Here is a 12,975-nt window from a genome sequence, read left to right on the forward strand (position 1 = left end):
ATTCCATATCCTATACCGAGTCTAAAGTTTCTGAGCTTATGTTCTAGAAGTTTATAACTTAAAAAGTATTCTGTGACCAGAATGTAATCCTAATTGCCTATTGCTCACACTGGAACTCAACTAAACATCATTAGTTTAGGACAGCATGTTTATCAGCTGAACTAAAAAAATTATACATGCAAAATTTCTCCTATTTGGAAAGCTCACAATACAATGAATCTTTAACGTTATATGTGGAACCATGTTACCACATTAAATTACTCCGTCCTTGAAGTATATACATATAGACTTGGTAAACAGAGGCTGCTCTGACTGTCATGTGATCATATAGGACAGCAGATGCAGGGCAGCTTAGTCTTCTAGGACTATATCTCAATCATCAATTCACAAGCATAACTGTATCTGAATGTATCTGATGCAGTAGCATATAGATGAAGCCTAGCATTCTGCATTAACAAGCTCCCCAGGATGTGGGTGTTTCATGCTAGGACTCAGGACATCTGTTCTTAGTCCCTTGTGTGGAAAACCTCACAAGGCCACAGTTTACTTATTTATTTTATTTGCCAGATGAAGAGATTAATTTCTTACGTTCGTTCCAGTTCCCAAGATTTTGGTTTTGTGTAAAGTATAAATTTAATTACTACCCTTAGATAGCTATTTGGGGTTATCAATTTGTTACCATGTATCAAAGACAATGAGAGTGCTTGAGATACAATATTTATTAATATCACCTGTAAAGCTTAAACTTTACAAGTATTTTTTAGAAGCATAACATATATAACTATGACGCTGATTTTTCTGTATCAGAGTGCAAGGAGAATTTATGATTGGAGATATAAATCAACGATAACATTTGTTAGGCCGGATATTAACTACTTGAAGGAGCAGGAAGGTGTGGTAGTCAAGTATTTGTAATAAAGTTGTGGGGCCATAAACCCGAGCAAAGGGATTTCAGATGATGCTGTAGTGTAACAACCAGCAGGAGTGGAGGTTATTCTCCAGTAGCAGTAAGTAAGGCAGCATCAGGGAAGAGGAGGAAACTGATGACAAATACAATAATCCTCCTTCCACACATCCTCTGTGTGTCTTACAGCTTGGGTCCCAGCCTCTAGCACAGCAGTGTTTGAGTCTGTGTTGCTGGCCTTTGAATATGATTGGATTTGTCATAGTTGTTCACTCCATATGGTTCCTAGTTTTCTCCCACTTTATTTTCCTCTAGTACAATGATTTAATGACGTTCACGAAAGTCTGTTGCACTTTATTTGACTCCAGTTATGACCACGGTATTGCTATTCTTAGTGGCTTTTACTTCTCACTCCAAAGGCATTGCTATGTTCCATGCATTTTTATAATATTTCAAACCTTATTTTCCATTCTAACTTGACTGGTATGTGAGACACAGAGGACTACTCAAACACAGGTGTTCATGTAGCTCATAGGGATTGACTTATTTAATAAACACTAGTGTAATTTATCCCGTGCAGGCCGTGGGTAAATGAATGATAAGCCATATACATATGAGTCTTACTCTCAAGAGACTTTTAGTTCAGTGGGAATGGCAGATCAAATAAATAATCACATCAATAAACAAATTAAAAATTGGAAAGTGCTTAGGAGAAAAAATATTCATATTATTGTTCTAATTATAAAAATATGTACAAGAATAGGGACCTGGAATTAAATGTTAGAGTTAAGTAATAATAACAGGGCCCAAATGAGGTCAAATTATTCACTTATAAACTAGAAATAAGCCCAAGTACCAATCAGGAAGTTCTTTATTAGTGGAATATCTAGTGGAAATAGTGGCTATCATAAAGTGCTTTCTGAAGGAAGTTTGTTTGGAAATATTGCTGTATTTGACTCTTTTTAATCTTAATGATTTTAAAATTCCACTGTAACCCAAACTGTATGGATTATTTAAGATTTGCTATATTAACACTGTTTATACATGAGTCTAGTGAGCCCAAGTGTAACTTCTGTGCATAGTTTATCATGCCTGGTAAACCCAAGAAAGATCGGAGCGATTGGGGTGTGCCAAAAATTCCCTCACTGTAGTCTTCTACCTTCGCTTAGGACTACCAGACTAACTGAGTTCAGCCGTAACCATTGTGTGGTTATGCCTGTAGGCATCAGGTAAACTGAGGAGGAAGGCTTCAGTTTTCATGGTGAAACTTGTAGTAGACGCTGGCATTTCTGAGTCAGTCAGAGGGCAGCCTGAACTTCAGATAATTTTGGAGTTCGCTCTGTGCTCATATAACGAGAAATGACGCTGTGCTATGCAGACGGCCTAAGAAAAGTTGCCAGCACTGATGGATGCAGCCGTAGAGGCAGGCTCAACTGTGACAGAATAATTTTGAACCTTTAAAATTAATCTTAAATTTATTAAGATACTAATAAGCATCATTTTATAGCTTTCTGTTTATATGAGAGAAGTTTTCATGAATTTAGATGGGGAGCCAAAACTGTGTCTTTTGATTTCTTTTAAATTGAAGTTGTGGAGCATTGGAATTAATTGGCTGTTACTGTGGGGCCACTTTGTTGTCTCATCAGATGTTACACTTCACTGGCCTGTTGTCAGTCTTTCTAGAAGAGAAACTTCCTTCAGTGCTGTCAATTTTTACATTCTTGGTCACATGGTGAGATCTGTTTTCTCTAATCTTCAGACAGAGCAGCCTTGCTTAGTTAGATGATTAACCCTTGCATTTCGTTTTTATAATTTGTTGATGGTTTAAAAAAAAAATCTAAGAAAAAAAAGTGAAGACTTTCCCTTGTACTTATCTCATATTCCTTTTCTCTTTTTCCTTTTTTAAAGTGTGTCTGGGAAGGAGGATAATGCAGACACTGACCAGGAGAAGAAGGAAGAGAAGGGCGTTTCAGAGAAAGAAAACAATGGTTTAGAAGTGGTAAGTGTGGGAGAACAAACGTATAGATTGTAGTCATTTATGTATACAAACTAAATGGAAGTTGTTATCATAGCTACGGTTTCCTGTTTCCTTGAGGACTTTTTTTTTTTTTCAGAATGGCCAGCTGTTAATTACTGGCAAATCTCCATCTAGTGCATTGTGAAAATTGTGTTTGTGTATGCAGATGGGATACTGTGAGAGATGAAGAATTCTTCAAGACAAAGTTATTGCATAATAAATAGCCTTAAACTCTTACAATGATTTTAAACTAAAGAAAAGCAAAATAATTCAGTGTCTGGGGAGGTAGCTGAGTGGGTAAAAGCCCCATGTGTAAGTGTGAGGACTTTCTCAGATCCCTGGCATCCATGTGAAAGCTGAGCATGGCCTGTAACCTGAGTTGGCGAGTCAGGACAGACAGATTCAGGGAGTTTGCCTGTCAGCCAGCCTAACCAAAACAGTGAGTTCAGGTTCAATGACAGGCCCCACTGAAGGGAATATTGTGGAAAGTGATAGAGGAGGACACTGGACAGCCTGCTCTGGCATCCACATTGATAGGTGTTGATGCACACATCACACATGAGCATGCATATACATACATGATGACAGTTTTGTGCTTCTGGGGTCCATACTCCTGCACCTCTCTTACTGAGGTGATCAGTTTGCTTGCCTATACTGTGCTATTAACAGTCACAAATCACACTGCAGGAAGAGAATCAAGAAGTGAGTGATCATGAGGATGAGGAGGAAGAGGAGGAAGAGGAAGATGAAGAAGAGGATGACATTGAAGGAGGAGAAAGTTCTGATGAATCTGACTCTGAATCAGATGAGAAAGGTACCTGCCCCTTAGCATGAAGGCAGAAGACTCATATTGGGAAGCTGTTCAGGCTTTGGTGGGAAAGTTAATGTTTTCTATTTTATCGCAAATGAAAGCAATTTTTATGACCTGTAAGACCACTCTAGACTCATGCATGCTCTAGGCCAAAGAGATGTTCCTTTCTGTGCTAGATCTAGTTAGTCCCTGTGTGATTTCCACATTTCTTTAGTGTGTACAGTACCTGCCATTGGCCACTGTGAACAGTCTGTCTTTTTAGAGTACAATATAGCCAGGAAATTTCCCACAAGGCTGCTGAGTGACTACATGAATGTAGATAACAGCTTTACATTCTTGGCTTGGTATGTTGATTATCTTTTGGCTTACTTTCAGTATTTTTATCTTCTGTGAATAGCTAACTATCAAGCCGACTTAGCAAATATCACGTGTGAAATTGCCATTAAGCAGAAGCTGATTGATGAGCTGGAGAACAGCCAGAAACGTCTGCAGACGCTGAAAAGGCAGTATGAGGAGAAGCTGATGATGCTGCAGCATAAGATCCGGGACACACAGCTGGAAAGAGACCAGGTGCTGCAGAACTTAGGTGGGTCTTCCGCGGAGTCTCAATCGGTAGTCAAGGCACGTGAATCAGACAGCGTAGGAACCACTGGATGACTTGAGCAGATACTAAAACAAGTGAGCCAAAACCTGCAGGAGGGAAGAGCTCAGGCATTATGGTGTCCTGGGAACTGGGTGTTTGTTCCAAGTCTACGAAACAAAGATCCGTGTCTCACAGAAACCATGCATTTCCCCCACCCTTGCACCCAGGCTCAGTGGAGTCGTACTCAGAAGAAAAGGCAAAGAAAGTGAAGTGTGAATATGAAAAGAAGCTCCACGCCATGAACAAAGAGTTGCAGAGACTGCAGACAGCCCAGAAGGAGCATGCCAGGCTGCTCAAAAACCAGTCCCAGTACGAAAAACAGCTAAAGAAACTGCAGCAGGACGTCATGGAGATGAAGAAAACGAAGGTACTGTACTGCTCCTGCTCAGCTTGGGTGGCCACGGCTTTTATAACCTGGAGCAGAACTATGATTGTGGCTCTTCTTTGAGTTAATAAAAAAAGTAGCTACTACCCGTTTAAGATATAAACAGATTCTCAGCTTCCTGTGTATGTCTCGCTGATCATATTCTCATTCACCAAGAGGTAGCATCTAGAGCTTGAGATGTATTATTCCCATGTGTGGAGCAGTACAAAGCCAAGGAGACTGGCAATGCTTGTATCAGATTTTTTTTTTTTTTGGTTTTTTTGAGACAGGGTTTCTCTGTGTAGTTTTGTGCCTTTCCTGGATCTCGCTCTGTAGACCAGGCTGGCCTCGAACGCACCAAGATCCGCCTGCCTCTGCCTCCCGAGTGCTGGGATTAAAGGCGTGCGCCACCACCGCCCGGCTGTATCAGTTTTTGAGTTGGGATTATCTTTACTCTTGCACCAAAATCAAGGCAGTTTCCTTAAAAATAACCACACGGACATGACTTAAGAAGTAGTAAATTATGTTGTGCTGTTTCTGTCATAACAATAGCCACATTTGTTAGGTTCTTTCCCTGTACCAGGTTCTGTTATAAGCACCTTCCGGTATCAATCCATTGAGTTTTTCACAGTACACAAGGACATCGTAGGTGAGAAAGTCAAAGCCTTACAGAGGTTATGTAACTTGTTCAGGCTCACTCAGCTACTGGTAATAAGTATCAAAACTACATACATGGAGCACTAATGAATTTGACAAGAATATGTTGGAAATATAATCATCTGAAAACACCAGTTGACTAAAATATACTGTGGATGCCACATGCTTCCACTGGAAATACTTAGAATGAAAGAACTCCCGTCTGTGTAACTTACCAACTGTATCTGCTGATGGAGTAAGTTCAATAATGTATATATACCTAACTTTAGGTTCGTCTAATGAAGCAAATGAAAGAAGAACAAGAGAAAGCCAGGCTGACAGAATCCAGAAGAAACAGGGAAATTGCTCAGCTGAAAAAGGATCAACGCAAAAGAGATGTGAGTAGAGTCTCTCTGTTACAGAAGAGTGCTCTGCACTGTACAAGATTGTTTGGTAAATGGAGGTAAAATTTTTAACCATAGGAAGTATAGGTTGAGGACAATAAATAAACATTAGTTTATTATTATTATTATGTAAATTATAGTAATTCAGTATAAAAATTCAGGGCAGATTCATTGCAAGGGATGCGTACCAAGATGCATCACCTGGGATGATAGCCAGTCCTTGATAGATAAAATAATTTTTTCTGTGAACTTAAAGCATTTTCGCCTTTACCTTCAGAATTCTACTTTCATGAATTCAGATTTTGAAAAATAGTCTAAATCATAAAAAACCTTTTCTTGTTAAAATCTTTACTTATTAGTTTAGAGAAAGAGAGAGGGAGAGAGAGAGAGAGAGAGAGAGAGAGAGAGAGAGAGAGAGAGAGAGAGAGAGAGAAAGAGAGAGAGAGAAACCCAAGAGCAAGTACAGGTGGCATGATGCTCAAATGGAGGTCAGAGGACAACCTTCAGGAGTTAGTTCTCCTTCTTCTCCACCATGTACGTCCCGGGGATAGAACTCAGGTTGTCAAGCTTGGCATTGAGTGCCTTTTACTCAGTGAGCTATCTTGCTGGCCCCATATCTTCACTTTTATCTTATTTAATGAATGTAAAACAGGATTGCTTGACATTTGAATGTGGGAACAGAAGCAGAGACCGTGGAGAAGGCTGCTCACTGGCTTGCTCCCCACGGCTTGCTCACCTTGCTGTCTTACACAACCAGGACCACCTGCCCAGGGATGACATTGTCTACAGTAGACTGGGGTCTCCCATATCAATCATTCATTAAGAAAACACCTCACAGACATGCCCAAAGGACAGTCTGAAGGAGGCAACTTCTCAGTTAAAGCTTCCTCTTCCCTGGTAACTCAAGTTCGTGTCAAGTTGACAAAAACTAGCCAGCACACCCAAGTTACCATTCAGTGCTAATTGCCTGATTATATGTTTTTCTGTGTTTGAAACAATTTTAATTATTGTATGTATTAAGAATGACTCTTGAAAATAGTCAAGTCTTTTCCTATTTGTGCCCTGGGGAGTCCTTAAAATGTCTAAGAACAATTGATTGAGAAACATTTGTAAAGCACTTAGAAAAGTACTTGTACTTAGTAAACGCCACCGTGGTAGTTAAGTAAGAGTTAAGTATACAGATGACTTTCTGTTTTTAGTTAGAGATGGCTGTTTCATGATGTTTGGTGGGTTTTTTGTTTTTTTGTTTTCTTTTGTTTGATTGGTGGATAGTGTGTGGGGGTGTGTCCTGTGCCATGATGCAAGTAGAGGTCGGAGGACAGCTTTCAAGGGTCCGTTCTCTCCTTCCACCCTGTGGTTTCAGGGGCTTGAACTCAGGTTGCTGCTTTTACTTGCTGGGCCATCTCACAGGCCAGAGACGGTGGTTTCAGTATTGTTTGCTGTAGTAAAGTAGCAATGTAGCATGAATTTTAAATGGTCTTATTAATAAGAACAAACTTGGAGCCAGGTATCAGAGTGAATCCTGGAAGATCAGAGAAGCAGAACAAGCCACAGCTTCCTCACCTTGAGAGTTCCTCAGCTGATCCTGTTTCCTCAGACTGGAAGCCTCTGTGTCCTCATCCAGAATGAATCTCAGCTGAACTGTTGCTCAAACGCCTAAAAGCTTAATCAGGCTTAGTTCCTGGTTTTCATGTCTTATATACCTTTCTGCTTTCTGTCATTACTCCCTGGGATTAAAGGCTCACTTCCTGGGATTAAAGGCGTGAGTCGCCATGCCTGGCTGTTTCCAGTGTGTCTTTAAACTCAGAGATCCGGATGGATCTCTGCCTCCCAAGTGATAGGATTAAAGGCGTGTGCTACCACTGCCTAACCTCTATCTATGTTTAATATTGTGGCTGTTCTGTTCTCTGACCCCAGATAAGTTTATTAGGGTGCACAATATTTTGGGGAATACAAAATCATCACATAGCAGTATCTGTATGTTGGATATGAGATTATTAACCCAGGTTGTGTGAAGAACTCATATTTTCTGGAAGTAAGAGGAAGTGTGTTAGCCTAGGCGTAGGACATATTGGGCTTCAGTTGTCCATCTCAACATACCAAATCTTCTCTTACAGCATCAACTTAGACTTTTAGAAGCCCAGAAAAGAAATCAAGAAGTAGTTCTGCGACGCAAAACTGAAGAGGTACAGTGAGCAAGTTTACCATTTGGAGGGAACATTTTGACTTTTGGAAAAAATAATGTATTCCTTTTCTTCTCACTTTGTGATGCTGGCGGGAGTGGGGGGGTGGTTAAACCTAGAGCTTTGCATGTGATAGACAAATCCTCTACCACTCTACTCCATCCCTGTAATGCGCATTTCTACAGACAGCACTTAGACCAACCTCTGGTGCTCTTTTAGGTTACAGCTCTCCGTCGGCAAGTAAGACCCATGTCTGATAAAGTAGCCGGGAAAGTCACTCGGAAGCTGAGCTCATCTGACGGCTCTGTCCAGGACGTGGGTTCCAGTACAGCTGCAGGGGAAGCAGAGGCATCAAGGGCAGGCACCCAGCAGAAAATGAGAATTCCTGTGGCAAGGGTCCAGGCGTTACCAACACCCACGACAAACGGAACCAGGTCCTGCTGATTCTTAATTGCCCTGATACGGTCCTTTGTGCATGTTCATACTGAACGCTGTATAAGCACAATAGGTCTCTGTATTGGTTGTGCACAATCAAATAAAGGTGTAAGTAATTATATTTGTCTTTGTAAATGATTACAGGAAAAAATATCAGAGGAAAGGATTGACTGGGAGGGTGTTCACTTCCAAGACAGCCCGCATGAAATGGCAGCTGCTTGAACGTCGGGTAACTGACATCATCATGCAGAAAATGACCATTTCCAACATGGAGGCCGACATGAACAGACTCCTCAGGGTATGGAAAATAGAAGCTAGAACTGCCCTCCTTAGCTGGAAACGTTGAATGCTTCTATAGTGTCATTTTGTCTTGACTGCACCATGTGTGTTTTCTTAAAATTTAAATCCAATATGTGTTTCTTTGATTTTTTTTTCCCATAGCAACGGGAAGAACTCACAAAAAGGCGAGAGAAACTTTCAAAGAGGAGAGAGAAGATAGTGAAAGAGAGTGGAGACGGAGATAAAAATGTGGTTAACATCAGTGAAGAGATGGAGTCCCTAACTGCGAATATAGATTACATCAACGATAGTATTGCTGACTGTCAGGCTAACATCATGCAGATGGAGGAAGCCAAGGTGTGTACTGTAAAAGACAGTTGTTGTTTTTTCCTTGTATTTGTTTGTTTGTGAGAGAAAGTCTCTCACCCTGGCTGTCCTCAGACTTGGTGTGTGTAGATGAAGATGACCTTCTGATCCTCCTGCCTTTACCTCCCAGATGCTAGAAGCGTGAGTTGATAGGATGCTTGGGATCTTAGATATTTAACAGCTTAGGGAAAAGAACTTTTGTATTATGTATCTTTAAGAGCACTTTGAATTTTTATATGAAGGTATTTTCTATTTATTGGTTTAATCTGATTCTTAGGTTTTATGCATAGAATAATCTACTCTCTTGTTTCTCTCTACTGACCTTGTGATATTCTTTATTATATCGCATGTATCATTTATTATGTCTTGCCTTGAATTTTTAGCTGCTCGGATGTGTCTACTTTTGACTGAAACACATATTTCTTAGTATGGAAAGCATGTGATATTTTCCTGAGTAGCTTTGTTGACTTATCCACGCTGTCAAGTCAATACAATAGCCTGTTGCCTTCTATTGAAATATGTCTAGATCAAAGTAACGGTTGTTCCCCACTGGTTTGATGTAGGAAGAAGGTGAGACATTGGATGTCACTGCTGTCATTAATGCCTGCACACTTACTGAAGCTCGGTACCTGCTGGATCACTTCCTGTCAATGGGCATCAATAAGGTCAGATTTAGCTATTCTGTCCTTGAAAGCCCGAGTTGTGACCAATTCAGTTTTCAATCTCTCTCTCTAGTAACCCTCCTCTTGGTAAAAGGAAATAAAATTCTTAAGTGAAAAAATAAAATATTTTTTCTTTAGAGCTACAATAAAATGTTTATATAAGTATTTGTACCAGTTTTATTGGCTCTGTTACACTTGTTTATTAGAACAAATAAACAAAGAAGAGATATAGCCCATTTTGCTTTAGTGAAAGACTGTCAGGGGAAGCAGATTTTGTATCACAGCTGGCTTGCTGCTAACTCTGTACAACTCAAGAGAAAATCAGAGAGGAAAAAAAATAAGTTGTACCCCCCTACTCTTTTGACTACCAACCTAATTTGTCATCAGTAGGACACTTATTCCCAGTTGCCGAAGGTAGTGACAGCTAGGTCTCTTGCTCCCCGCACTGGACCTGTGTTAGACCCTTACACTGTGCTCTCACACTTCTTATGTACCATGTGCCAGCAAAGTAGGTCTTGCTCCACAGCACTTCACATGCAGGAACTGAGAATCTGGAGGGTGATATTGTGGACAGAGAAACTTAGAACAAAGACCTCTGAACAGAGTAAGCAGAGGAGCTGGTTTGAGTTAAGGCCTGTCCAGTGTCACAGTCAGCACCCTAAGCATTTTAGTGTGGTGGGCTTTGTTTCCTGTGATGTAAGACAGTCGGTGTTTCCGGTTATTGTTGCAGGGTCTTCAGGCTGCGCAGAAAGAGGCCCAAATTAAAGTCCTGGAAGGTCGACTCAAACAAACCGAAATCACCAGTGCCACGCAAAACCAGCTCTTATTCCACATGTTAAAGGAGAAAGCCGAGTTAAACCCTGAGCTGGATGCTTTACTAGGCCCTGCTTTGCAAGGTAATTTGGATTAAGTTATATACTTAGATGACTTGCATGATGGCTTGGCTCTTTGGACATTGTATCTGTATCTCCTTCCTCTATGGCTTGTTTGAATAGATGCTATACTTACTTAAGGCTTTTAATAAACATTCTTACTTTAATTTGCATGTGTATGTAAATTTGGGGGAAAGTACTTAATTGTCATTCCAAGAAACAATTACCCACCTAAGGTTATTTCACTTTATTAAGCCATTGGTTTTTATGGATACAGGAGACTAGGAAAGCTTCTGAATGGGTGATTTCAATTACTTAAAAGATTAACCAAGTTCCATTACCTTTACGCTGCATACCTAACTGTGCTAAAATGCATCCGTGTTTGTTATGGCATCTATTCTGGATACCGAAACATCGGGACATAATCTTGTGCTATGTGAGAGTTTTAACTTTGGATTTGTTTTGATTGGAGTATTGCTTTTTGTTTCCTCCCGCTGTTGTTTATCCAGATCTAGATAGCGCCCCGCAAGGTGAGTATGTTTAGCTTTCTGTGTCTCAAACAGCTGCATGAGTCACTAATCGTCCCGTGCACTAATTGTGGCACACATCTGAAAACGTTCTATCGGTAGCCACTGTTTCTGCATGACCTTCTCTGAAACATGTTCATGATAAGAACAAAAATACTAAATCTTTTGTGTTAAACGTTCTTGATTTTGGAATTCCTAGATGTTTAAAGAGGTGTGCTTGAGCCCAATAGTCATTTGAGCTCAGTGGCGGGATTCTATACGTTTTCTGAATTCTTCCTTTCTTACAGGAAAACATGGAGTATATGTTCCTTTTTAATTTTTAAATGTATCTATTAACTTTCATCCATTGTTTTAACCTCATAAATAACTTTCTTTTGTAGACAGTCTCATCATCTATTCCCTCTAAAAGTAAAATTAGGGCTATTAGGGCTATATATATTTTTATAAATTAAATAAAATACAAGGACTTTATTTGGACACACTGATATTGTGGTTATAATCATAAGCATCATATTTTCAATGTAGAAGATACTATAGAGATCATTGCACATAGTTTTTTTTTTTTAAGATTTATTTACTTATTAGTTGTACAGTGTTCTACCTGCATGTACATCTGCATGCCAGAAGAGGGCGCCAGATCTCATTACAGATGGTTGTGAGCCACCATGTGGTTGCTAGGAATTGAACTCAGGACCTCTGGAAGAACAGCCAGTGCTCTTAACCTCTGAGCCATCTCTCTAGGTTACACATAGAAATTTTAACCCTTTTCTTGCTCCTGACTTCCATATGACCAACTACTCATTGGTCATATCTTCACGTTCTCTTAATGATGATTGATATGTGTAGAATCAGGAGACTAGAGGGATTTTATTACTAGTGATTGGTTAGAATGCTGAATTCAGAGCAATTTTTATTTAATTAAAGTTATTTACAAATGCGATCACAACTTTCTTTTTTCCAATTATACAACTCTTCAAGATTTTCTGAGTGCTTATTGGTAAAGGAGAGGAAAATAACACGAAGATTAAATGTAGTTATCTGTGTCCCCAGACTAAACATAATCTATGACCCCTCACTGTTTAAGATGATAAGCTCTTATACAAATAAAATACAGGACTATTTGATTTTTATACCATGTATTTTTTAATGTTTATTTATTTGTTATGTATATAGTGTTCTGCCGGGAAGAGGGCACCACATCTCATTATAGATGGTGAACCACCATGTTGGTTCTGGGAATTGAACTCAGGATCTCTGGAAGAGCAGCCAGTGCTCTTAATGTCTAAGCCATCTCTCCAGCCCCTGTATCATGTATTCTTGTGAAATAGTATTTCCTTGAGATCGACTGTGTTATATATAATATAACATAAATAGAAACACCATTATTTGAAGATACTTGTCAAGCCATGACAAGGATAAATAAAAGAGTAATTAGTAACAATTAGGGTCGACTAGAAGGCACTGTGTTCCACTCCTCAGTACCATTTCTGCCATCCACACGTTGTCCAATGGACTTGTTTTCTCCTTCCTTCCGTCTTTCCATCCTTCCTTTCCTCATCCTTGCTTCTTCCTTTCCTGTCCCTTTCTCCACTTCCTTCTCCTCTTTTTCCTCCTTGTTTTGCCTTTTTCCTGTTCCTGCCTTTTCTCCTAGTCCTCTGCTCTGCCCCTTTCACTTCCTTTTCTCCATTTTTCCCTGTCTACTTCTTCGTTGCCCTTGTCCATCTCTTCTTCCTGTTCTTGTAGTGTCTCAACTGAACATATGCTCCATAACTTAGAAGAGAAATTATTTAATGGCATTTTGTAGAAAGATGTCATCCTGCTTATTTGAGGAACAGGTTAGTTTTTTCAGTTTTCTGCTTACAGAAGCAGAGA

At 39.8% G+C, this 12,975-nt stretch overlaps 1 protein-coding gene across 1 annotated transcript in view; it reads left to right on the forward strand.

Annotated features, from left to right (window-relative positions):
• The window catches only part of Kif21a (kinesin family member 21A), a 127,617-nt gene that overhangs the window by 84,249 nt on the left and 30,393 nt on the right, over window positions 1-12,975 (forward strand). The window contains exons 12-23 of the mRNA XM_059246935.1: window positions 2,813-2,903; window positions 3,609-3,735; window positions 4,130-4,318; window positions 4,543-4,742; window positions 5,666-5,773; window positions 7,897-7,965; window positions 8,182-8,396; window positions 8,542-8,695; window positions 8,839-9,033; window positions 9,606-9,707; window positions 10,435-10,600; window positions 11,086-11,106. Coding sequence (XP_059102918.1) covers window positions 2,813-2,903; window positions 3,609-3,735; window positions 4,130-4,318; window positions 4,543-4,742; window positions 5,666-5,773; window positions 7,897-7,965; window positions 8,182-8,396; window positions 8,542-8,695; window positions 8,839-9,033; window positions 9,606-9,707; window positions 10,435-10,600; window positions 11,086-11,106 — 1,637 coding nt within the window. The remainder of the gene's footprint in view (window positions 1-2,812; window positions 2,904-3,608; window positions 3,736-4,129; window positions 4,319-4,542; window positions 4,743-5,665; window positions 5,774-7,896; window positions 7,966-8,181; window positions 8,397-8,541; window positions 8,696-8,838; window positions 9,034-9,605; window positions 9,708-10,434; window positions 10,601-11,085; window positions 11,107-12,975) is intronic.

Source organism: Peromyscus eremicus, chromosome 20 (genome assembly GCF_949786415.1).
Source record: "Peromyscus eremicus chromosome 20, PerEre_H2_v1, whole genome shotgun sequence".
Lineage (NCBI taxonomy): Eukaryota > Metazoa > Chordata > Mammalia > Rodentia > Cricetidae > Peromyscus > Peromyscus eremicus.